The following is a 24,934-nucleotide window of genomic DNA, read 5'->3' as shown; positions in this document are numbered from 1 at the left end:
CAAAATAGTATCAGAGCCACTTTGCCGTGTGGTGCGAGTGTGCCAACGAGGACGTCAGGCCCCTAAAAGGGGTGGATTGTGACATCCCACGTCTACCAACGGAAAGATGGTGATGTGCCTTATATGTACATACCCACCTACACATAGCACGAGGCCTTTTGGGAACTCACTGGCTTCGGGTTCCATCGGAACTCCAAAGTTAAGCGAGTTTAGGCGAGAGCATTCCTAGGATGGGTGACCCACTAGGAAGTGTTCATGAGTTCCCAAAAACAAAACCATGAGGTCGTGGCCCAAAGCGGACAATATCGTGCTACGTCAGAGCCGGTCTGGGATATGACAGTAACGACCTGAAGGCCCAATTCTATACAACCCCAAAGGCCTAGGGTCCGAATAGTTTATACATAGGTTTGGCTTGAAGGCCTGGGCCAAAGCTTTGGGCTTAAAGGGCTTGGGCTCCGGGTGTGGGTCAAAGACTCGTTTCTCGGCGGGAATGAAGGTCGGAGCCTCCCGAGCTCCGGTCAACGACAATATGCCAAACTAACCTACGATCTAACACCTAAAATAAAGGTAGAGATAGGAGAGAGTGTTTGTTACTTGAGATTCGTCATGAAACGGCTGAAGGTGGCTGGACTTGGGTTGGGTTGGGTGTCCTCGCGCTTCACGGAGGCGAGCGAGAGAGAGGGAAGGTATTGGGTTTGAGGGTTGGTGTTTGTAGGGTGTGGGTTCGAAGGTTGTTGTGCGTGTGTGTCGATCGGGGAGAGTAAGAGAGTTCATCCGAGAGAGGGAGAGAATGTGTGAGAGAGAGTGAATTGGGGATAAAAGAGAGAGAATAAAAGATATGGTGAGGGAACTACCATGTGGTATGTAGAGAGATGAGAGAATTTGAGAGGAAATCTATAAAGTAGATCCGGATTAGGTAAGGCTAGGGGGACAAGATCGTAATTTCACAAGTTGTTAAGATAAATGTAAAATTACAAAAATTCTAAAAGTGGGGTTGCACAAAACGACCCAAAAATAACGTGTATCGGACCAACCCATTAATGATCATACCCGCGAAGAACGCATTACGAGTCAGGTCATTATTGAGTCACCAGTTAAGAACCCGTTAGGATAATGAGCATGAAATGAACCCGACACACATGTATAAATATTAAGCATAACAATTTCTTGTAGGACCCCTTAAGCCGACACGAACCTATTAACAAGTCGGGTTGTTACTAGGTCACTTACTAAAAATTTGATAAAATAATGAATTAAACACGACATAATCTGTTAAAATAACGAATTTGACACGTCATGATCTATTAAGATAAGACATAAAATGCATTTTCACAAGCTAGATGCGGGAAATTATAACTTTTCTTTCGGCCAATAGATATTTGACATTCGAGATTTTCTTCCGTAGATTACCAATCTCATATGAGACTACCTCTTACTTTCCTTTATTGCCGTCCACCCAGGTCCACCAAAATTACCAGATCCAACAGTTCACCCAATCAGCAGACCACAGAGTGCGGCCCACTCCACCACTCGTACTCACGGCCGCATACGATATTTTTTCTTCTCCCTTGGTCAAACTTTACCATCGAAAATCTTTATTTTCCTTCGTGTCTGGCGTCCTCCTCTTCTCTCTTTAGGGCAGTCTAACTCGCTGTTTGACTCAGACCCCAAACCATTTCTATCGCTGATCTGCTCCCTCAGGTACTCTCTCTCTCCTCTCTCTCTGCGACTCTCACCTCTCACCGAGTCGGACTGGATTCCGACTCGGTCCGAGTTTGATCTCCAAACGCTCCGAGTTCCTTCTTCTTCTTGCCCCTGTGACTGTGGAAATTAGGTTTTGGTGCCCTAGCAACATCGTTCTCTCTCCTAGGGTTTTGGAGAGAAATTTTTTATTTTAGGATTTTAACATCGAAATGACTGAGACTAGTTTCCGTTGCGTTACATTTTGTTTGGTTGTAGAGAAAATTTGGACTGATGAAGAAACGAGAATGTAGTGAAGTTTAAGCTTTATGTGTTAGTTTTTGTTTGATTTATGGCTTGGGATCTTTCCTTTCGTGTTTTTCTTTTCTTTCTCAAAAGTTTCGTTTTTGTCTCAGAGAAGAAAACTTAACTGCCAACTTACTGGGTATGAGTGTTTAGGAAATGGATAGTTTACGGCTCTTGAATTATGAGTTAATCTTTGGTGAAGCATACTACTACATTCCCGAGTCGTTTTTTGATATTGAAATGGTGTGTGATGTCTTAGAAATTCTTTTTAGTGAGTTAAGGTGCATTTGAAATTGGAAAGCAGATGTTGAAGTCTGTGGGAATCTGAGAAAGTTCCTGGAGAACTCTGTGATTTGCTTCTTGGGATTGCTCACCTTTAGAATATTGTATAGTTTACCTTTTCAATTTATGGAATTTGATTCGGTAATTGAAAATACCATCTGTGTTTTTATATGTATACAACTCTGATTTTTTTTGCTGTTATAGTAATTGATAGTTTCATTTGCGTATGGGAAGTTGAGAGTTCATAATAATCTGGGCTCCTTATGCTGAAGGAGATATATGGCATTAGTAAAATAGTTTTTGCAAAATGAACAAGTAGAAGATTTTGGGTTTCTGTAAATCTGATTATATTTTATCAATTCCTTGCCTAAGAAAACCTAGTTTATTGCAATTGTTATACTACGAACGGGGTGTCAGTGGGATTGGCTGAAGCACATGGGTTTGTATCTTGTGGTCTCATGTTCGAAACCCTAAGGTACCTACCTTGCAATTCCCCCACAGATTGTAGGGTTGGGCACTGGATCCAGTTTAGAAGCTGTGTCAGCAAAGCTGCATATGGAGTCCTGAATTATAAAAAAATGAAAAAAAAAAAAATATATGTACCGTTACTGTAACCTTTCTTATTTGTGTCAGCAAAGCTGCATGTGGAGTCCTGAGTTATAAAAAAAATGCAAAAAAAAATTGTACTGTTACCGTAACCTTTCTTATTTTTGTGTGTGTATGTTGGTTGTGTATGTGTGACAGATTTATTTGTACTAAAATTGATGCCAGGTTATTGAATTTAAAGAGCGAACAGGTTGTAGGGATGTATCTATTGTGCTTGCTTGATAGTTTTAACTGTGCGTTTATCTTAGCTGCAGTATTTGGGTTAATTTCATTCTGTAGGCTATTTGTTAACAAAGAAGATATATCAAGTTGTCCTTTTCAGGCTATAGGTTATTTGTTAACAGAGAAGATATATCAAGTTGTTCTTACAAGGAAGGGTTATTTGTCGGCAAGGAAGCAAGGAATGCATTATAGCATGACCTTTTGATGCCCATGCAATGTCGGGTTTACTTAATGTACAGTCTTTTGTCCACATCACTTCTTTACAGTAAAAAGTTTTTATACAAGATATTAAGATTGTCTTCTTGACTCAAAATGTTATCTTATTCCCAACAAGTCTGTCTAATTATGTAATGTTTTGGATTGTTTAATGATTGAACTCTGGATTTTCTTTTGAGAGAAATGTGTCATTTTTCTATTCATGTATCTTTCCAAGCAATTATACACAACTTTTTTCCCCTTCAATTTTAGCATTGTTGTGAGGTGCTCTTTAGGATTTGCACTTTATTTGCAAATAGTTTAGGGTCAAAACCATGATTTTATGTGCTTTCGTTTCTTTTATGTTTTGCATGATGAACTATAACTATTTTGCAGTATATTATGAAATGTTACAATGTTGATTAGTTTTCTGATTTTATGTTTAGACAGATAGTGCCAAATCTTGTAATCCTAACGGTTATTGTTGCATTTGTGATATATAGGAATTAAGAGGAATTTAATTTCTCTAGTGTTGTTATGTTTAATATGTGTTGAATAGTTTGTTCATTTATCACGTGAAACCTAATTTGCTTTTAATTGCAGTCTTCTCTGAACGGATCAGCCTCAAATCTTCCAGACAATAGTGGGCGATTTGCGTCATCTTTCTCTGGTCAATCTGGTGCAGCTTCTCCTGTTTTTCATCACTCAGGTGGGTTACTATTGCTTGAGTTTCTTGTGTTAATGTCAATGTTAGTGAAATTTCAAGTTTCTTTCTGCAGGAAGTATTCAGGGATTGCATAACATTCATGGGAGCTTCAGTGTTCCCAACATGCCAGGTACTTTAACATCAAGAAGTTCAACATTAAATAATGTGCCTTCCGGTGGAGTACAACAACCAACTGGAAGCCTCTCTGGCGGACGATTCACATCAAATAACCTTCCTGTTGCTTTGTCTCAGGTACAGGGGATAAGTATTTCATATGCTAATTGTAGTTTTGAGAGTATTGAAAGAATCGATGAACCTCTCTCTCTGCCTCTCTGTCTCTGTCTTGTGTTTTCCTCTTATCCCATGCTCTACCTCATTGCATTTTTTTTTTCTTTAAAAAAAAACTGTTTTGCAGTTATCTCATGGAAGCTCCCATGGACATTCAGGAATCACTAATAGAGGAGGTATAAGTGTAGTAGGAAACCCTGGATTTAGTAGTAGCACAAATGGAATTGGCGGTTCTATTCCTGGGATTCTCCCTACATCTGCTGCAATTGGTAACCGGAATGCTGTTTCAGGGTTGGGCGTGTCCCCAATTTTGGGAAATGCAGGTCCTCGGATTACAAGTTCCATGGGAAACATGGTTGGTGGGGGCAACATTGGGAGGAGTATTAGCTCTGGTGGAGGCTTGTCAGTGCCTGGTCTTGCTTCTCGTCTAAATTTAAGTGCAAATAGTGGATCTGGAAGCTTAACTGTCCAAGGGCAAAATCGCTTGATGAGTGGTGTGCTACCACAAGGTATATTGGCTACCTTATGGAATTAGTTCTTTAAGTGCTTTATAACTATAGTTATGCCTTCTGCAGTGGTTAAGGTGAGTTTGATTCCTATAAAGCAAGTGCTACAATGGTATGAGTTTGATAGAGGTGAATTCTATCTATTAGTTGTGGGATCCATGTTACTCTAATATTAGGTATTCTTTTTTCTCCAAAAAGTTTGCCATTCATTGTATAGGAATCAAACTTATGAGTTCAATATATTGAACTCGAGAATCACTCTCACAGATCTCAAATTTTTTGGTCTATTTGTATGAGTTTGATTCCTATGAAATTGGAAACAAACTGAATTTCCCGCCCTACTGTGGAAAGCCTTATCTATGAAACTGATATGACTGAGTTTCTACTAAGATTTGAAGTTTGAAATAAATTTGACTTTGGTTCATTATTTGATGTTCGTTTGCTTATTAATTTGGTAATTAATTTAAATACTATCAATTTTTTTTTAATACTTGTGTTGATTCTGTTGAACTATTGGAACACAGTTTGGTGTAGTGCCTTAGTTTTTGGATGTAAATATCGTTCCACGAACTGTCAGACTCAGCTTTATTGGCTGTTATTGCGCATGGATGTCTGATGCTGAAATGAAATTGTTTTATTTTTTTATTGAAGTTTACTTGCAAAATCTACCTTTACATAATTTTCTCGTTTCAGGGTCTCCGCAAGTAATTTCAATGCTTGGAAATTCTTATCCTAATCCTGGAGGTCCACTTTCTCAAAGCCATGTCCAAGTGAATAATTTGAGCTCTATGGGAATAATGAATGATGTGAATTCTAATGACAGTTCTCCTTTTGACATCAATGATTTCCCTTCATTAACAAGTCGTCCTAGTTCTGCGGGAGGGCCTCAGGGGCAATTGGGTTAGTAAAGAAATTTGCTGCAGTTTTGAATGTATCCTTTTTCTGTTATTGGAATATAATATACAGAAAATTTTTAGGTTCACTACGAAAACAAGGCCTTGGCGTTAGTCCTATTGTTCAACAGAACCAAGAGTTCAGCATCCAAAATGAGGACTTTCCAGCTTTACCAGGATTTAAAGGTGTGATATATTTATTTAATTTGATTAGAATATTCATTTTTGAAGTTGCATAATTTAAATAGGAAACTAATGAAAAGGGCCGAACAAAACTAATTTTTAATAAAAAACACATTAAACTTTTTAATAATAATGGAAAAATTCAAGATTTTAATCAGTGCGAGATTAGTCATATATAAAAAACTGATCCTATTTCATGACAAAAGTAGGAGTGTAAGCCTTGTTGGTTGATGCTAATGTTCCCTTTCCTTTAAGCCTCTAAGATCAGCTTTGAAAGCTGCTTAAGTTCCCTTTTAGTCTTCTGTCACAGCTGTGCATGTGGCTCATGAGTGGGCTGCCGCTGGGCTTGGTTTGGTGGTTTGCATTTGTTTTGTTTTGTGGTTCTCTTTTGTTGGTTTTTGTCCTTATGATTAATAAATTTCTTTGAATGCTTTTGGTTAAAATTTTATTTAGTGAGGGGCTTTTCATTAAATCTCCCTAATTTAAATGTTAAGCTAATTAAGACTTTGATCTATTTTAGAGTTTGAAATGTAATGGTTTGAGAAATGTTTTCCGTAAGGTGCTTTTCAGATGTAAATATTATTTGACCCATCAATTTTTGGTGATATTTGTTATTCTAGTCAATTTCTCCTACCTCTACTATATCATGAAACAGACTTATTATTATTATTATGAGGGTAAGGGTTCAAAACTATTACAATAATTTAGGGGATGGGAAAGTTCTGAACCTGGGACACACGGATGGAAACCCAACACCCTATCCACTAGGATATTGGACCACATGCTATCTTGAAACAGACTTCCCTCTTGTATTTCACAATTTAAATTAGTTCTAATCTATTTAAATAGTGGACATAATTCTAAATGACTTGCCATTGTGCTAGTATGCTGGCCTCTTCACAAAAAATAGTGCAGTAGACTTATGCTAGACAGCAACAGAGGTAGACTTATGGTAATGAAAAAAATTGGGTTTGGGGATTTTTTCTCTTTGGTAGGTTGGTGTGGAAGGATGGATAGAAGGGCAGTGAATGAGCTGAGGAACTAGGCAGTGTCACATAACCATGGGTGTCAATATATCTCATCTACCATTTTTTTTGGGTTACAATTGAAGGGATGTAACCCTTGACCTATCATACTCCTAAACCATTTCATCCTCCTTCACCACTTAGGAAACCGCGAGGACTTAGAATTCTGTCGTTTTAATCACATAGACATACTACTTGATAGTTGAACAACATTCCTGTAGGGGAGGCTGCTTGCCCACTTGCGCATTTTTGACCTTATTATTAGATCTTCAGCAGGTGGTAATGCTGAATATGGGATTGATATGCACCAGAAAGAACAACTCCATGACAATGCTGTGTCGATGATGCAATCTCAGCACTTCTCAGTGAGTTCTAAGCTTGACATAAAATGTCTTATTTCTTCCTTTCCCTTTGACTATAACTTCCTGCAAATTGCTATAAGCCCTTATATCTCTGTATATTGTTTGTAGATGGGAAGGTCCTCAGGATTTAACTTGGGGGGAGCTTATTCTTCTCATAGGCCACAACAGCAGCAACAACATGCTCCATCAGTCAGCAGTAGTGGTGTCTCGTTTTCACAAGTAAACAATCAGGATTTTCTCCATATGCATGGTTCAGACATATTCCCATCATCACATTCAACATATCATTCACAGGTGTGGTAGTTTGGTTTCACAAATTATTGTTAATGTTATAATGGGATTTCACCGTGGGGATTGAGATTTTATTATGTTGTCATTCAACGTCGATTGGAAAACATATTCTTATGATTGTAGGTATTATATCCGATAATCATTTATGTTCAAAGGTTAACTTGAAACTGTTTTTTTTCTTTTTCTTTTAATTTTATTGTTTTTGTTGTTTCCAAAAAGTGAATTGATTCAAAATGATTTGCTGGTCCAAATAAGTCGATTCTAGTACATCTGGAGAGTTGGATTGGTTTTTATCTTCAGATCGGAAAAGCTTCAGTTATAGGCATTTTTTATTTATATTCTTGAGTAATTGTGGGATCTAACATCTAAAACATTTGATTCAGACTAATGGAGGACCTCCTGGCATTGGATTAAGACCTCTGAATTCTGCCAATTCAGTTTCTGGTATGGGTTCATATGACCAGCTTATTCAGCAGTATCAACAACAAAATCAATCCCAGTTTCGCCTGCAACAGATGTCAGCTGGAAATCAATCATTTAGGGATCAGGGAGTGAAATCAATGCAGTCAGCGCAATCTGCTCCAGACCTATTTGGTTTGCTTGGATTGTTAAGTGTCATAAGGATGAGCGATCCTGATCTTACATCGCTTGCACTTGGAATTGATTTGACAACGCTGGGATTAAACTTGAATTCAACAGAAAATCTTCACAAGACTTTTGGTTCCCCGTGGTCTGATGAGCCAGCTAAGGGTGATCCAGAGTTTGGTGTTCCTCAATGTTACTATACTAAACAACCGCCTGTACTACATGTGAGCTGTTCTTTTTATTAAATCTGTTTACAAACTCAACCTTCTTCCTGTATTTTGTCTCTGTGCGATCTAATCTCATTTTGGTGGCTGCAGAAAGGGTATTTTTCAAAGTTTTCTGTGGAAACGTTGTTCTATATCTTTTACAGGTGCTTCTTGTTGGACCTTTTTCAAATTATTATCATGTCTTTGAAGTATTGAACTCACGGAGTCATTATTTTGTGTTTGCAGCATGCCCAAAGACGAAGCCCAATTATATGCTGCCAATGAACTGTAAGCATTAATTTCTTCTATTATTTCCCTTTTATAAAAATTTCTAAAATCCCCATAATATCCATAGGTTTGTCTACATAAGAGCTTGTAGTGATGGAATTACTTTTGACCTTGAACAATTTTTTTAGATCATGTTAAATCCTATGTGCCTTTTTTTCTCGGGACGTGGGTTATCTTATGTTCTGAAATATATATGAACAAGTCTTGCATGGTGCGTACTAAACGCTTTATGACATTTGTTGTTGGCAGTAATAATAGAGGCTGGTTTTATCACAAGGAGCACCGTCTGTGGTTCATAAGGGTACCGAACATGGAGCCACTTGGGAAGACCAACACGTACGAGAGAGGATCTTATCACTGCTTTGATCCCAATACATTTGAAACAGTCCGAAAGGTGAACTGATTGAAATATATTTCATGCATGGTATCCTAACTTGACACATTGTAGTTCCCTGAGTCGAACCCATGTTTTAATTATGCGCAGGATAATTTTGTCGTGCATTATGAGTTGTTGGAGAAGAGACCGACGTTACCACAGCGTTGATGACCTTTTTAATATTTTAGAATGTAAAGTTTCAGTTGATGGATTTCATTCATTAGAACGTAAATCAGTTTGCTGTATCAATGTTCTTTCAATTTAGCAATGTAAGCCATTGTCTTAATACACCTTATTGCAGTGTTCAGCTAATCAGCTTCTTACCCTTTCCTTTTTTGTTAACCAAATTATGCGACTGTGGCAACCAATAGAACTGCTAGAGCGACGACCGTTGTTGGAAGTTGCTGCGCGAAGATTTAAGCATTGGAGGTGAAGTAATTGTTTGAAAAGGTTGATATCAAAGTGCTTGTATGGCCAAAAGTGTTATGAACTTGTGACCGGTACTGTAAAATTCCAGCCATTGTTGTATGGATTGTGAGAAATTTTCTTACCATCTCCTTGGTGTTTTATAGAGGGTAACGACTTCTGCACACCTTTCTCATCTGAAGCGCCCCACTTACCATCTCCTTGGTGTTTTATAGAGGGTAACGACTTCTGCACACCTTTCTCATCTGAAGCGCCCCACTTACCATCTCCTTGGTGTTTTATAGAGGGTAACGACTTCTGCACACCTTTCTCATCTGAAGCGCCCCATGTGTATTTTCGGTTTTTGAATTGAATAAATCAAAGGAGAATCATATTGCCCAAGGGGCTAGCCAACAGATTGATGGTTTGAAATACTTCCTCAGTGCTCGTTCGGTTGCTCTTCTTCATATTCCTAGACCCCCTTCCTGAGTACGCCAACCAGGCTCTCAAGATCTACTTCGCTTTTGGCAGTCGTCAATACTGCAGCATACCACATGAAATTCCCCGGTATGTTTTCTGTCACGGGCTGCCCCCGTCTCTTGCCAACGTTCAACATTGCACACCATGCGGATGCCTTCGTAAAACCTAACTTCGATCCTGCTGCTTGTATTAGGCTTTTCCAAAATGGCTTCGTAAAACCGAACTTCGATCCTGCTGCTGCTTGTATTAGGTAATCTCTTTTTGGCAAGATAAAGTTGTACTGATGATATTTAAACATTAAAATATGAACGCTAATCTCTAATTTGACCAAACCGAACTGAGAACATTTCTAGTTTCTTGAATGTCTGTTCCTATCAGTTGGGAGATATAACCACTCCACAAACACCGTAAATGAAAAGCACTCCATCGGGTCCCGAATCTCTTAACTCAGGCTTCTTTCAAGGGTTCGTTTCACATTCGGAACTTGATTTCACGTTAGTCAAGATTGTGAGTTGCGCAAGACCAGGCCTTTGAGTGCGGGCATTTGGGTCTCCAAAAGCTCCCTTTTGCTCAAAATTCTATCCGATGAACAATCTTCTTCCTGATGCAAATAGAGATTGCTGGCATTACATAATGAGTCCAATGAGTAACATAAGAATCAAGACTTCAAGGGAAAACCGCAAAATAACTACTCACGTCTCCACTTGCAGCAGATATTAACGTTAACAGGGTCACTGTTGCAGTTTGATAATCCGTCAGGATCTTGAAGGCTGATTCATCTAGTTTATCCTGAAAAAATGGTGTTGTTATTAGGGACAGGATACTAGAAACTGTACCCTTTTATTCAAATGAGAAATCAATAGTAGGAACTCAAGTAAGGGCACAATTCCTTGCGTTCGGTTCCCTTATGTTCACTTTGAAAAGTTTAGTTGCTATGGTGACTTGAATATTGGAACGTACAACTCAATAGATCTTGTGTAGTAACTAGTAAATTACATTCACCAAAATAAATAAAACTCAAAATTAGCCACAATATATTGTCTCTTTCTTATTCTCCCGGTAGCTAACTGGATCAAATGTTATAATTTAATGAAAAACCGACTTATTTTTGTTAAGTCTTGTTCAGTGACATTGTGATACGAAACCTAATGAATCTAACATGAGGAACTTACGTAAGGAAAAGAATGGAGACATATATCTTGTCAAACTATACCGCTTGGATAATCATCTAGGCTAAGGCTAAGGCTAAGACATACTGCAAATATGTACAACTTGATGGAGAAGTTGGGGAGAGAAAGCGTACCTTCAGCCGTGAAACAGCGACAGCGATGGCCCTTCCAGGTGCTTGAAGAGCTTTATGGTGAACCTACATATGAAAATTCATGTTACTAAACTAGGCAAAATGAGAAGCATGAATGTGCATATATAATACTGATTCTGGTAGCAACAAAAATTAACAAACCTGTACGTAAATCAGGGAGACAACTTTTGGCAAAAGAGGAACTGGATCAGTCTCAGCAGAAACTTGAGACACCAAATCCTGAAAATGATACAGAAAGAAAACCATAAAAAGTAATTTTCATCTCCATATGGACAAATTACACACCTAGCTATTTGTGAATAATAGATTTGACAATTCCTTATACAAGATCTAAACCTTCTGATATGAATGCAGAAGCGTTCTTTCCAATTTCTTGTCAAGCTTTCTCAAGAGCAAGCCGCTAGAAAATTTAAACCAAAACGTTTATATTAGCTTCAGAGAAAAGTAAGTGCTTCAAGGAACCCATCACAAACACGAATAAATAAGCATGCAATTACCTCTCTTCTGCAATATCTCTTAGAGCAGTCATGAAAGTTTCCACCCGCTGCCATGTAGGACATTCAACATGTGACATCATTGTGGTAAGTTGACGGAGTTGAGTAATAGTGTAACATATACAAAGTCTTTTGATTTCATCAAAAGTATATAAGATGTATCAGGCAGATAAGAAAACAAAAAAAATAATAATAATAATTGCCACTAAACAAAAACTTTCTTCAAAAATTAAACATTCCAAGCTAACTGCTTCGTTTATTATGGGTAACTTTCAGGGATAAAAATAATCAGCTCTTCCTTGAACATTGCATACAAAGAACAGGAAACAGTATCAATGTAGAAACTCAACCAGTGTCGAGTGCTTAATTTTGCATACAGAAAAACTAATAAGATAAATGCAAACTCTGTAGAACCAGAAGAGTTTGGAGATCAGAAACAAAGTACTGAATCCACTAAGGATGCAACCTCAATTCATAATTAAGAAAAAAGATAATCACTGTATATAGGATTATCTATCAGAAAAATAGAAATAACTATCCAACATAAAACTGAAAAATCAGCTCAAGACTTGTGACTAGCCCATCCAGATGGCTCCCAGAAACAGAAAATCAACGGGTTTCTGACAAATAAGAACTGACCTTTCCTTCCAATGCTTCAACTACAGCAAGAGCCTTGCTTGAAAGAGATCCAGGAAAGTTTTTGGCCTGCAAAAAACCAATAGACCATAAAGCGTTTCTTTTTAATGGATAATGTGCTTGAGAAGTTCCATATTTATGAAAGAAAATGACGGAGTGCTCTTGGGAAATGTCAAAAAGTAACATCAGGTAGTATATTATTTCCTACAATGGAAGTTCTCTCTCCTGCGTTGAGGGAAATAGATTCTGAAATTTGAGGCTCTGCAACTTCAACTCCATTCTTCAATTTGTTGTGCATGTCCTACATCATACGTAACCATCATTTAAAATCCGTGAAACAGCTCAGCTACATGCATAGATGACCAGTTTAGTGTGTGTGAATACATGTACATATTGCAACAAAAGAGTTGCGCAACCATGAACATGACAACATCACAATGAAAGAAAGCTACCAAATTTTGAAGAAGCATATCGGCAATAGTAGTAGCTGTTGTTCTTAACAGATGCCGGTGAAAAATGACCTGTCAATCATCGATGAGCCTTCTTTAGTCCATTTTATCACCAACTGAAACCACTTAACACGCATCACTAGAGGGAAAACTTACTGAGGTTGATTGGTCATCTTCAAACAAATCTAAAGCCTTTTCATAAAGCTGCATATTTAAGAAAGACTGCAGGGAATAAAAGGCAGTTTAGCACATCGGAGACTCTAAAAAGGTTCCAAATATCACCGTACAAACAGATGCCTCTTAAACCCCTAGAGAATACCCAATGCAAGAACTAAGGAATCGAACAACAAATATAGTTGCTGGAGTTTATTACCTCATCAAGTTTCTTTTGCAAGTTATCAAGTAAGTTCCTCATTCTCTCCGCATTTTCTGTAAACAACGCCTTTCTTCTCTCCTTCCAGGAGTTGATTAACTTAGGCCTCAAATAGTGTGCCAAAGGTCCAAGAATTGTTTGGGGATCGTCAGGACCTATCAAAGTAGTACACTGCTTCTATCAAAACACAGTTCAAAACTCATGGCATTAAGTCTCAATGATCAAAATGAACAAAGTAGCTGAAGAAAGAATCAACAGACCTTGTTCTTCAAAATCAGGTACAAGCGCTGTAATCTTATTCATTACCCAATCTTCTGAAGGGACATTGAGATTTTCCTCTTTTATTTTTACCAACTTAGCAGCTGCTTTTGACTCTGAGGCCTGTCCGGAAGAGGTATTCTTGCCTTTCCTTTGGTTTTTCTTAGATTTCGTAGGAACATTGTCCTGGTTGTCCAGCTCACTCTCAGCTGGCCCTGTTATCATGCTTCCAGCCCCTCTACCTTTTTTCTTTTTTGATCCCTTCTCCGTTGCCTGTTTATTACTGCTGCTGTCACTAACAGTTTCATTGGACTCAGTCGACCTGCTTGTGTCATGACCAACTTTTGTCTCCCGCAAATCATCTGACACCACAGTACTGGAAGGAACTGAAACACTAAAGGTTTCCATTTCTTTCTCCAGGCGATCATACACATCCTGACATGAGATTGTATACTCAAAGCATCAGAATTCATAAACTAAAAAGAGGTGTAGAATTGCTTAAATTCACAACGAAGACCCTTATAAGTCAGAAAGTCCATGAGTCCCACAGCTTTACTTCTACAATAAACTTAAAAACCAGGTTCTTCCTCATTATTTGGCAAAGTATGTTTATATATCTAACGATAATCACTTTCCAGGAAAGAAATTGTAAGTACAGGGTATAAGAGATTTATGGTTGCTGGTTCACAAGTAATTCAGTTCAACATCGAAGAAAAAACCAGGTGGAAATGTGCAAACTTGTGAGTAAAATTGTAGTTACTTAGCCTAAACCCTCAATGGCATGTTTGTAATTTTTGTTGTTTTTGGGTATGCAATAAATGACAGTGTTCTACTTTTCTATTTGGACTCAATTTAAGAGTTTTAGTCATTTGACCTTAGATAATAAAAAATACCAATCAATCAGGAACCTGAATCTTAAATTTAACTAGTTTTATAATATACTTCAATGGATGTACCTTGATAAAGCCGCTGCTAAATACATATGACTCCCTGAAGATTATTGCTTTATCAGACTGCAAAAGATGATGCACATAAGAGTTAACAGATCAAGTGTATGAGTAAAAGAGCAGACTTGATATCAGAAAGCCACCTTGAGACCCTGCTGAATGGAAGGGCAAAGGGACAAAAGTTTAGATGCATCCTGAGACCCAAAGGACATTGGGAGTATAGAAAGAGAATCGATCCTGCATTGCTCCATCCAATCATATAAGGAAATAAAAATGTAATGCCTACCTTAACATAACAGTATGATGGAAACACATTTAAGAACATTGTCAAAACAGCTTTCTATATATATCTAATCCATGAAAAGCATCTTGATGAACTTAAGTACTGTTTCAAGTCTAAGAATTTCAGTGAACTGACAGATTAAATGGCCTTCAACTAAAAAATTCCAAACCTGAAAGAAAAAAATGTTGGGCTTTTTCCAGCCCATGATAAGTTGTCCTACGTCTATAAGGAATTATAGTCTTAGAGGATTAAAATTGGAGTTGTTTTCCCAATTGGAGTTAGTTTATCAATTGGAGAAGGATTCATAACTAGATTCCAATTAGGATTAGTAATCCTTATTGAAGAAGACCTTTATTATGTCTATATAAAGGGACTATTGTACTAGTTTTGAGAAGGGAGCAAAACAATAAATTGTATACCACTCAAGGGATTAGAGTGAGAGAAAAGAAAAGAGATTGTGAATTTCTTGTTCTTGTTCTTTCACGTTTTTCGTCAAAGTCCTATTTCTAGAGATTTGGCAAGATTATTGGTTGTACTCATTATTGATATAGTGAAAGATTGTTGTTGTTGTCCCATGGACGTAGGCACATATTGCCGAACCACGTAAATTCTTGGTGTTATTTATCTTGGTTATTTGTTATTCGATTTCCAGAGTTTGTTCTTGTTTTTCCCATTCTTAAACGCGATATTCTCAAAAAAAAAAAAAAAACAGCCCAATGATTATAATAGGGGTTTATAATAAGATGGTCACTCTGTTCACCCATGAAAGCAATCTAATTAGAGGCACAAAGAGTAAAACGGAAAAGGTACAGTGTCAAGTGATAAAATTTCATACTTATGTTACAATAGGTGATGAAATTAACTCGTAGAAAAGTAAAGTATTCATAAAAATAGTAGAGAAGTTTACCAGCTATCACGTTCGAGAGCATCTTCTGTAGCAGCATCAAGCATCTCAATCATTGAGGGGTGAACAAATGTAGTAACCAAAGGTATGCCTTCTGGATATCTGGACTAAATTCAAGTACATAACCACAAATTTAATTACATATAAAACAACAGAAACAAAGAAATGACTTCACATATAAATCCTATAAGCTCCAAAATCAGAGCATCAACATGAAAACAATTAGATACCTGCAAGAACTGAATGGGCTGAGGAATTCTAAGTTTGTGCAGAACATCATAGTTAATGAAAGAATTCTGCAGGATATTGAAGAAAAAGTTAGAAGAAAAAATCATTAATATCTAAGAATGTTCTTCCCTCCTTCGTACCAAAAAGAAACGCTAGAAACCACACAAAATGTATTGAACTTTGGTTTCCCATAAATTTATGTAACCACAAAATCACAAATTCTTTAGAAAGGTCCAAGCCTTGGACTGAGAAGCTACTAGTAATCTCGACACTCTAAAAGTACAAAAAAATAGTGCTAAATACCACATATAATACACTTGTTGAGTTGCATTACCAATACTGCTCATTGGATAGAGGTCTCAAAAATGAGAAAAGTAAAAGGTCAAATCAGAGGTTGAAACTAAAACATACAACTGAGCATGCAAATAGGAGTAAATGTTAAATTTGAAGTTCAGGAAGCATCTACAGGTTTCCGGACACCACATGTTTACAAATAGGTGGGAGAAAAGGGTTTCATACCTGTGAAAAGAAAGAATCAATTGATTCCTTTTGAGCAATGGCAAAGACCTGTACGGAAGTTACAAATAATGTACAGGTATAGTCAGCTTTAAAGAAAATATTTTTCTTTGATAGAAAACCATAAAGTCTATGTGAAGAGATTCTGTGATAACAAAGCTAATGGTTCTGCATGTTTGTGCTAGCACATTACTGAAGTCGATGTTAATCAGAGGATGGAACTTTTACGCCAGTCATTATACACAATGAAATCAAAACACCTAAACCAAATGAAACGAGATTATAACACATACATTAGGTGTCCAATGAACTCCTGCACGAAGTGATCCAAGAATTTCGCCTTCCTTTACAAGTCCATTAAACAGGGACTGGAAAAATGAACCTTCTACAGCCACTCCACTGGCTCCATCCATTTCTTGCAACAGCTGCTGTAACGAACTCCACAACAATGATAAGTTTGTGGGAACTGCGATACCTCTGGCAGCACCACGAACCATGGCAGTAACCCGTGCGACATATGCAGGAGTATACAACTGCCCACCTTCAAGCCTACCTTTCACCTGAATCAAGAGAACAACCCATATCATAATCTTCCTTTCCTCGATTCCAAAATCACTCAAAACCAGGAAAATTAGTTACCAAAGTCCCAAGGCGGGGCTCCAACACAGATGCCACCATTTCCGAACTGACATGCAACTGCGCGGCAAGTTCTGCCAAAGCGATTTGGCTACACTCTTGAAGCCTGTCATTGACTTCTTCGGCGACAGAATCCCAATAAGACTGTGATATTATTTCGCCTTGAATCAACATAAGCCCCGGATCATCCAAAACAACATGCTGAGCTTGCTTCTCAACATGATACAAATCCACTCCTGTAGTGTCCGCAAGGTCAATCAACGAAACACGCCCTAGTTTACTGACCTCCGCCGATATTTCGTTCCTCAATTGATCCTATCATTACCACACCACCATCATTCATCAAATTCAAACCATTCCAGCCAAAAATCACACTCACATTCACTACTCAAATTACAAATGCAATTATCATATTAAATAAATAACAATAAATAAAACGAAAAACTAATTACCAAACACATTATTAATTTGAATTACGATGAAATTAAAACGAAATGCCGTGTTTGATGACCGAAATTGAAAATAAAAGGGAGTTTCTTCAAATAATTTCTCATCTATTTTCTCGAGAAACAAACATATAGATATATATATATATATATATATAGAGAGAGAGAGAGAGAGAGAGAGGTTTACGGGAGTAATGTATTCTTTGCCGGTGACGGTGTGGAGGAGCTCGAAGTCGATGATGTGGAGCTCCTGAAGCTTCTGGACCAATTCGACGACGTTTCGATCGGATAATCTGATGCTCGATTTCGCTTGCTGTGCGAACTCGAATTGCCTCTGCAATTCCAGCAATTCGTCGTCCATTTTCGGATCACTTTCCGAGTCTCCGGGTCCAGAGAGAGGTTTTGTTCGCGCTTTTGCTCTCGTTGGACCTTTCGACCCGAATGCTCTCGTACATCCGTTTCTCGCAAAAACAGGTTTCTATTGGGCTTCTCGGACTCCATTGTGCGTCTTTGTGAGTTGGGCTTGAAGCCCATAAAAAGCCCCATATTGTCTAATAATTCGTGTTTTATGGGTATCCAGAAATGGAAAATAAAATAAAAAGATTTTAGGGGACCATTCTGCTACTGAATATCCCACCCTGGGCAGGACGATTGAGGGGACCATCTTCCGCAGCCGCCTCGACATTGACCATTTGCATTTATTACACGTGGTTCCTAATAATTCTCAATTCTTCATCGAGTGAGTACTGAGTGCGCTTGTGTCTCCTGTTGACTGTCAACTAATAAAATTTTTCGACACGATCGGTATTTCTATAAAAATATTGAAAAAATCAGAAAAATATTAAAAGTGTCTGAAGTCTAAACTATAAGTACAGAAAAAATTCTAAAATTTCGGTTAAAATCAAAGGATTTTGTTGAATATTTTTGATAAAATGTCATAAAATATTCTTTAAATTTCATTTTAAATTTTCATGTTTTTTAGCAAATTTTCATTATTTTCATATAAAACAACTGATATCTGTATGGATATTGATATATCCATTGATATTTTTATAAATTTGTATATCGATATTGCCACATGTGACAATATTTTAAGGACATCAACTACAAAATTTTATTTACGATCATATTTTTATAAGAAAAATGAGATGCACTGCTAGAGTTAAATATCATGTTAATTTCAGTGTTATAAAATGATATAAATATAACTAGTTCGGTTTAATGGACTGTTTGTGAATCAACGTGTTTTTTAAGACAAGATTAGACACTTATCACTTTATATATGCAACCAATGGAAAGAGATCCTCTCATGATCTCTTTCTTCAAAGTTACTAAATCAAGTGATTTTGACTATTGAAATCTGATTCAATGGTAAAAAAGTATTATCATTTTTAAAGTTTTTACTAACTTCTCCGTTTTTAGCTGTTTAATCAAATTTCAAAGATCTGGATTACTTGATTTGGTGGCTTTAGAAAAAGAGATCCGAGGATAATCTCTTTCCGCAATCAATCGACATGTTACTGATAATATCATATCATAAAAGTGATAGTAACCTTTATAGTTAAGACATAACATGAATAAAATCTTTTACATAAAAATGTAATCAATAATATAATCAGTAACGCAAGGTCCGAACGTTTGAGTACGTATATTACTGAAACATCGACATATTTTAAATAATTATCGAATCCCCTTATCATCGCATCTCTAAATAGTACATTCAACATGATAATATATGTATGGGGGTACATTAAATGTATCGACTCACTATGATTGTCCCTCTTGTCCTCAAAGTCAATGATGGTCTTTAGTTGGACAAATTGTTGGGATATGGTTTCGCAAAACCCAAAAAAATATCTAAAGGAGAAAAAAGGGTTTTTATAGTCAAATAATTTCTGAGATTAGTATATCTTTTTATTATGGTCTCTGACATTTAAAATCGATAGAACTATTTGTTGATTATCAATCATTTTAATCATTTCATGAAAAATCTCTGTTAAATTAAATAAAACTTAAATACTCTCAATTTTTGTCAATTCATTTAGACCCATTGTTAAATAAATTGAGAATATTTTGCCCTTATTTAGCATGCATTTTTTATGGAATGACCAAAATGATTAAAAGTAGAGAAAATCGATGACCAGTTCCATCAATTTTAAATCTCAAAAACTAAAATGAGAAGTTATGTCGATTCCAAGGTGCATTTTGGCTAAAAACTGTGATGAACTCCTTGTAGACTATACATTTTTGAAGTTGATTTTATAATAATTATGGACACCTTTTAGGCCCAATGGTGGCAAAACAAAAATATGATGCAGGCGTGTGTGGAAGCAGTTTCAAATTGCATACATCTTCTTATAGTCATTGTTGAGCAGCTCAGATTCAGACATTACTGCAGACAAAGACCACGAGCGCGATCTGCTGTCCAACGATGATCTCCGAATGCTTCTCATGTTCTTCGCCTCAATCCGATGCCTAACTACCCAGAAACACATGGTTCCCAGAGTTGCAGCCATAATTACAGTTCCTATGATTGTTACTCCAATTGCTAGCCATGTCTGACGACCCACCACAACAAAAGAGAGCGCCAGAAATGCCACGGAAACAAGCACACAAGCCAACCACATTAGCTTGTTGATGATTGCCATCATCTGCTTCTTCGCCTTGCTCTCGATCACCACAACAGAAGTTTGCACCACCACAACAGCCAGAGAAATGAAGAGCGCAATGGAGTCGAAGATGAAGAAGATTATGAAGGCGAGTTTGGGAGCGATGTTTGCCTCGCCAAGTGACTGCCCCGCAGGAATGTCTTCGGGGTCATCAACGTATTGGCCAGGGATTTGGAAAATAGCTGCAAAGGTGACCGTGGCTATGAGGACAGCAACGACAGTGTTGGAGTTTATGGCATTGTTGAGGCCTTCCGTGTGCATTTTGTGAAGGCGTTTGGCAATGCCTTGAACTCGTCTTCTGGTTTGGCGAGTGTGTTCTAGCTGGTGGTGGACTTCGTGTTTTATGTCACTCACTGTTTGTTTCAGCTCTCGAGCTGGGTTTGTAGCTTGTGGTTTGATTTCTTTAGCACTCTGGACACCGCGCTCTTGGAGAAAAGCTTTAATGTCCGGGTTCCCAGTTTTCTCGGCAGTGTCAAGGGCAGTTTCTGCAGACTTGTTTACTGCTTTTGTGTTGGTTTCACTGTGTTCGAGTAGCATCTTAACAATCTGCACACATAAAACCGACATTATGCTCGTCAGATTGAAACATACAATTTCTTTCTGTAATTTGGTATATGGGGTCTAATAAATTCATCCGATTAACCAATAAAAGATAAAAGAAGCATCATAAGTACCTATAAAACCTAACAAAGGTAGAATTTGTAACTTCGTGGGGGGACAACCCGGAAATGCACCAAAATTGTCGAACAAAAGCAACTAAGATGCCCAAATTACAAAACTTAATGAAGGTAAGCTTATACAAGACTACTGCTTTTTCTCAAAAGATTGAGATCTAGCGATCCATCGCGCTATAGCATTGCATAAAATCTGGAAGATGAGAGCATCTAGCCTGCCTAAATAACCGAACGTAATGTGCACTATAGCCTATAGGCATAAGAATGTGAAGGAATTTTGTTGAATCATTAATATAAGTTCTTATGATGCATTCAGCTCAATTAAGAAAACATGAAATGTTAGTAAGGTCAGGGAAAAGGTTAGTTTACCTCAGCTCTACCCTTCCGGGTAGCTATATGCAACGCCGTGTTGTCTTTACCGTCCACCATGTTTATCAAAGAAGGATCTGCCTTGATCAACTGCTCCACCACCTCAAGATTCTGCCCCTTAGCCGCCATGTGCAGCGCCGTCTGCCCCTTCTTATCCACCCGCGTTGCAATACCAGGCTCCTTGTCCAGAAGCGCCTTCACAACCTCCAAATGACCATTTCTCGCTGCAGAATGCAGCGCGGTTTTTCCATTACTTCTAGCAATGGTTGCCAGGCTGCTTCCTGCCTCCAATAGAAAGTTCACCACCTCGATATGCCCTTGCATCGCAGCTGTGTGCAAAGCCGTGGTGTTTGATAGATCCACCGTCATAGTCAGTTCCGGATGAGCCTCCATAAGCACATTCAACACATCTGCAAAAGGCACAAACCGAAAACATTAATCTGCCACCGAAACAACATAACACGAAAAATGAAAAAAAAGGGGAAGTTCTTAACGGATACACACCCATATCCCCTTGTTTGGCAGCAATGTGGAACGCATCAAACCCGTTTCTCGCCTTGATTCCGGCGTCGGCGAGATCATAGTACTTGATCATCTCCCTGACCAAATCAACATAACCATATTCTGCAGCAACATATAGTGCTGTTTCATCAGATGAGTTTTGCTTTGCCAATAACTCCTTCAACTCACCCTCTTCTGTATTTTCAAGGATATCCATCACCACCGCCATCCTTCCTGACCTCGCCGCGGAATGTAAAGGCGTATCGTCGCGCTTTCCCGTTAACTGCTTGGTCATCTTTTTCCGGGACAAGGTTGGCTGCGCCGCCGCCTGCGGCTGCTCAGCCGGGGCCGCTTCTGCCTCCATTTTAGCAAGTTACAAAAATATCCCCCTTCTTTCTCTTTCTATATCTATTTTTCTCTCTCTCTCCTTCTCCACAAGCTAATTCTAACCAATGATTTCAAGTGTTTTTCCTCTTCTTTCAAGCAAAAACCCAGATCAAAATTTGCATTTTTCATCCAAAATAGTCATCGTTTCTTCAAACCAAATCAAAGAAATTCAAAAAAATCTTCTAAAATCCCCTGAAATTCAGCAAAACTCCGGCCTTTGAAATCGGTTTCTATCTCACACCTCTGGTTCTGAATTCTTCTCCACCCCAAATCGCTGCCCTGTTTCCACAACAAAAAACAGAGCTCTACCAATCAATCCCAGCTTCAACAAACCTAAAAAAAAAACACAATATTACAAAAACAAAATTATGGGTTTTTGTTGTTGCACTTTTCTCAACATATCCTAATTTCTCATTTAGTTTTTTCAACACAACAGGATTTGAAAATTTGAATTAAAAACCAAAGAAAAAAGGGAAAAATAAACCGAAGAAACTATATGTACCTGGTTCTGAAGAAACAGAAAGGAGCTTGTATGTTCTCCTCCTCCATGTAACCAAAAACAGCCCGTAAAATTCAGGAGCAGTTTCTAGAGGGCCATGGGATTCAACAACCACGCTGTAAAAGCATATTTAGGAGACAAATGAAAGGAAGTAGAAACTTTTTTCTGAGAGGCCCTTTTCTTTCGGAGGTAGAAAGAGCAAGAAAGGAATTGGCTATAACATACATACATACACACACACACACACACACACACACACACACACATATATATATATATATATATATATATATATATCCAGGTGAATATGTAAATTGAAGGAAAATAGGCCAAGAAATGGAAATTTTTAAAAAAAAAGTATTAAATAAAAAAAGGGCATGTATGCAACAACAGCAACAGCTGCAACTTTACGTGAATCCGAATCGGACCCAGAATAACCAATAAATGATTGCCCAAAGGTTTTAGTTCTAGAGAAAATTTAAGGAAAATGACTTCTACACGTCTTTATTTTTCTGTACGTCTCTATTTAAAATCATATGCTAATCTCGGTTGTTTTATTCGATCAAAATGACAAATATGGTGTTTATGAGGATAAAAATATTATGTAAAAATTGTTTTTTTTTAAATTAAAAGAAAATATTATTTTTATAAAGATGAAGATGGGATAAAATAAAATGGGAGGAGGGAAAAACAGAATGAAGTGGCAAAATATATGAAGTAACGAAATAACAGAACCACGCGCGCTTTTCAATGGGTTGGCGCACAGGGTTTTCATGTTCTTATTCTTCTTTTATTAATTTTTATTTTTGTTTTTACAAACAATTGGTTAAGAAGTAGACATATCCATTCAGGATTGAGTTTACTTGTATTGAAATTTATATTCCTTAACATTAAATTCTGATGACAGGTCAACCACCATTGAAGTTCTTGAAAGCAATAGGTTTTTTCTTATGTTGAGATTAGGGGGTGAAACCAAAGAACTAATTAGGATTTTTTTAATAAAATATTGGATTAATTCGGTTAGTTTCTTGTTTTAGGTTTTAATTTTCGGAGCTTTCTTTGTTTTTTTTAGACAAAACGATAGTGGTTTTTTTATTATAACAAATATAACTATCAAAGAGAATATTCGAAATAACATCCAAAAGGCCCTCGATCTAAATAAGCTTTAATAAAACATAAAAGGTCAACTCGGTCAAACTAGTTGCCACAGTACTAGTGGATTTGAGGGAGAGACGCCCGAAAATAAGTAAAACAACGCATCAAAGTCTTAAAATCATCCACAGTCAAACTTAGGGCTGGTTTGGTATTGTTGTGCTTTGAAAAAAAAACTGATTCTGCTGTGCTGTGAGAATAAGCGGCTATGAAATAAAGTAGCGGAGTGTTTGGTAAACTTTTTTGTGAAAGTACTTTTGGAAAAAGAAAAAAAAACAGTATTATAGTGTTTGGTAAACTTTTATGTAAAACAGTTATAACTGTGTGAAATGACCAAAAAGAGTATAATACTGGATGTGCCATTAATTTAATTTTCTTAACAAATAAAGGTGAATTACTAAATATACTTTATTTTTAAAAGAAAAATATTTATAAACCTTATCTTAAATATTAATTTGTATGACAAACTACTTCAATTGAAATATTTTAGACTGATAGCTAGGATTCATTAGTACAATATTGTTAATGTACAATATTTTTTCCCAATTAATTTTTTCAACAAACCATATCACCTTCCCCAATTAATTTGTTCCCGACCCTCCATCCCCTATCTTTTTTCCTGACACCCATACACTCATCCATTTGCTCTTCCCACCCCTCTTTCACTCTCACTCTCCCATCCCCAAATTTAAAAATCCAAACAAATAAATAACGAAATTTTAGACATGAGAAGCTTACCAAAGGAAGGATGCCGAGCAGGAGAACGCGACTCGGAGAATGAGAGAGATCACTGGGAGAACGAGAGAGATTGCCAAGATTGAAGTTTTCTAGTTTGGGTGCGAGAGGTGTGCTGATACGAGAGGCATGTTCTGAAAGTGTGAGGAAAGGAGGAGGGCAATTTTGGGCTATTGAAAAATTCATTAAAGATTACTATTCACCCGTGTTTTTAAAAATAAGCTGGTTTTTGGAAGCTGCTATTTGCAGCTTCATGTTTTGGGCTTATTTTCATCCAAAACTTTGAAATAAAGCTAATTTTGAGAGTTTACCAAACACCAAAAACCCTCCCAGCTTTTTTTCATACCAGTTTTTTTTTTTAAATCACATCAACCCCAAACCATACCTTAGAGGACCAAGATGACACTTCAAAGCCAAAGAAATTATATTCAAATATCCTCTGACCTCACTAAGGGTTTCAGCCAATTTTTCTTAGCCAAAAGCACTAAAATAACTTATTTAATAGAAGGAACGCAAGAATAAAATGGCAGCTGACACGCAAGAGACCAAATCACGCGCGAGTCAGGAAAATT

At 37.4% G+C, this 24,934-nt stretch overlaps 3 protein-coding genes and 1 non-coding gene across 11 annotated transcripts; 1 reads left to right on the top strand and 3 right to left on the bottom strand.

Moving 5' to 3' along the window:
* The first annotated feature begins 1,606 nt into the window (after positions 1 to 1,606).
* On the top strand, positions 1,607 to 9,315 carry LOC137716218 (probable NOT transcription complex subunit VIP2). 7 transcript variants are annotated; one of them, XM_068455645.1, is made up of 15 exons: positions 1,607 to 1,701; positions 3,197 to 3,329; positions 3,895 to 4,000; positions 4,071 to 4,249; positions 4,413 to 4,461; positions 4,576 to 4,794; positions 5,485 to 5,691; positions 5,769 to 5,870; positions 7,169 to 7,257; positions 7,363 to 7,548; positions 7,929 to 8,354; positions 8,448 to 8,500; positions 8,583 to 8,624; positions 8,874 to 9,018; positions 9,109 to 9,315. In XM_068455645.1, the coding sequence occupies exons 2-15, from the start codon at positions 3,312 to 3,314 to the stop codon at positions 9,166 to 9,168; spliced, it is 1,881 nt and encodes a 626-aa protein (XP_068311746.1). In that variant the 5' UTR covers positions 1,607 to 1,701; positions 3,197 to 3,311; the 3' UTR covers positions 9,169 to 9,315. The 7 variants fall into 7 exon arrangements, with proteins under 7 accessions (XP_068311746.1, XP_068311745.1, XP_068311744.1 ...); XM_068455644.1 differs by having other exon boundaries at positions 7,166 to 7,257; XM_068455643.1 differs by having other exon boundaries at positions 4,413 to 4,794; positions 5,787 to 5,870.
* On the bottom strand, positions 3,923 to 4,000 carry LOC137716663 (small nucleolar RNA snoR35). Its single transcript, XR_011065728.1, has one exon. It is a non-coding gene; the product is annotated as a small nucleolar RNA snoR35 (small nucleolar RNA).
* Positions 9,316 to 9,488: 173 nt separating the features above from the next.
* On the bottom strand, positions 9,489 to 17,804 carry LOC137716217 (E3 UFM1-protein ligase 1 homolog). Its single transcript, XM_068455638.1, has 20 exons — positions 17,564 to 17,804; positions 16,934 to 17,245; positions 16,588 to 16,854; positions 16,298 to 16,345; positions 15,781 to 15,846; positions 15,554 to 15,657; positions 14,507 to 14,600; positions 14,373 to 14,429; positions 13,419 to 13,851; positions 13,159 to 13,313; positions 12,942 to 13,007; positions 12,789 to 12,857; positions 12,545 to 12,637; positions 12,340 to 12,405; positions 11,704 to 11,750; positions 11,543 to 11,606; positions 11,348 to 11,425; positions 11,189 to 11,251; positions 10,582 to 10,674; positions 9,489 to 10,486 (listed from the first exon to the last, which is right to left on the bottom strand). Exons 1-20 carry the CDS (start codon positions 17,735 to 17,737, stop codon positions 10,385 to 10,387), a joined length of 2,451 nt encoding a protein of 816 aa, XP_068311739.1. The 5' UTR covers positions 17,738 to 17,804; the 3' UTR covers positions 9,489 to 10,384.
* Positions 17,805 to 19,503: 1,699 nt separating this feature from the next.
* LOC137715169 (ankyrin repeat-containing protein At5g02620) lies at positions 19,504 to 22,725 on the bottom strand. 2 transcript variants are annotated; one of them, XM_068454406.1, is made up of 4 exons: positions 22,479 to 22,725; positions 21,593 to 22,309; positions 21,089 to 21,498; positions 19,504 to 20,591 (listed from the first exon to the last, which is right to left on the bottom strand). In XM_068454406.1, the coding sequence occupies exons 2-4, from the start codon at positions 21,951 to 21,953 to the stop codon at positions 19,713 to 19,715; spliced, it is 1,650 nt and encodes a 549-aa protein (XP_068310507.1). In that variant the 5' UTR covers positions 21,954 to 22,309; positions 22,479 to 22,725; the 3' UTR covers positions 19,504 to 19,712. The 2 variants fall into 2 exon arrangements, with proteins under 2 accessions (XP_068310507.1, XP_068310508.1); XM_068454407.1 differs by having other exon boundaries at positions 21,593 to 22,255.
* Between the last annotated feature and the right edge of the window lie 2,209 nt (positions 22,726 to 24,934).

Source organism: Pyrus communis, chromosome 14 (assembly GCF_963583255.1).
Source record: "Pyrus communis chromosome 14, drPyrComm1.1, whole genome shotgun sequence".
NCBI classification, from domain to species: Eukaryota; Viridiplantae; Streptophyta; class Magnoliopsida; order Rosales; family Rosaceae; genus Pyrus; species Pyrus communis.
This window is presented reverse-complemented; position numbering and strand designations above follow the sequence as displayed.

Coding starts and splice junctions, on each gene's coding strand:
- LOC137716218 (XM_068455639.1), top strand. Junction 4,001..4,070: donor TCCTGTTTTTCATCACTCAG/GTGGGTTACTAT, acceptor TTCTTTCTGCAG/GAAGTATTCAGGGATTGCAT. Junction 4,250..4,412: donor TTCCTGTTGCTTTGTCTCAG/GTACAGGGGATA, acceptor ACTGTTTTGCAG/TTATCTCATGGAAGCTCCCA.
- LOC137716217 (XM_068455638.1), bottom strand. CDS start 17,737: ATGGACGACGAATTGCTGGAATTGCAGAGGCAATTCGAGTTCGCACAG. Junction 16,855..16,933: donor AGCCCCGCCTTGGGACTTTG/GTAACTAATTTT, acceptor CTCTTGATTCAG/GTGAAAGGTAGGCTTGAAGG. Junction 13,008..13,158: donor TGCAAAAGAAACTTGATGAG/GTAATAAACTCC, acceptor TATTCCCTGCAG/TCTTTCTTAAATATGCAGCT.
- LOC137715169 (XM_068454406.1), bottom strand. CDS start 21,953: ATGGAGGCAGAAGCGGCCCCGGCTGAGCAGCCGCAGGCGGCGGCGCAG. Junction 21,499..21,592: donor TGCCAAACAAGGGGATATGG/GTGTGTATCCGT, acceptor TGCCTTTTGCAG/ATGTGTTGAATGTGCTTATG. Junction 20,592..21,088: donor CCCGGAAGGGTAGAGCTGAG/GTAAACTAACCT, acceptor TTATGTGTGCAG/ATTGTTAAGATGCTACTCGA.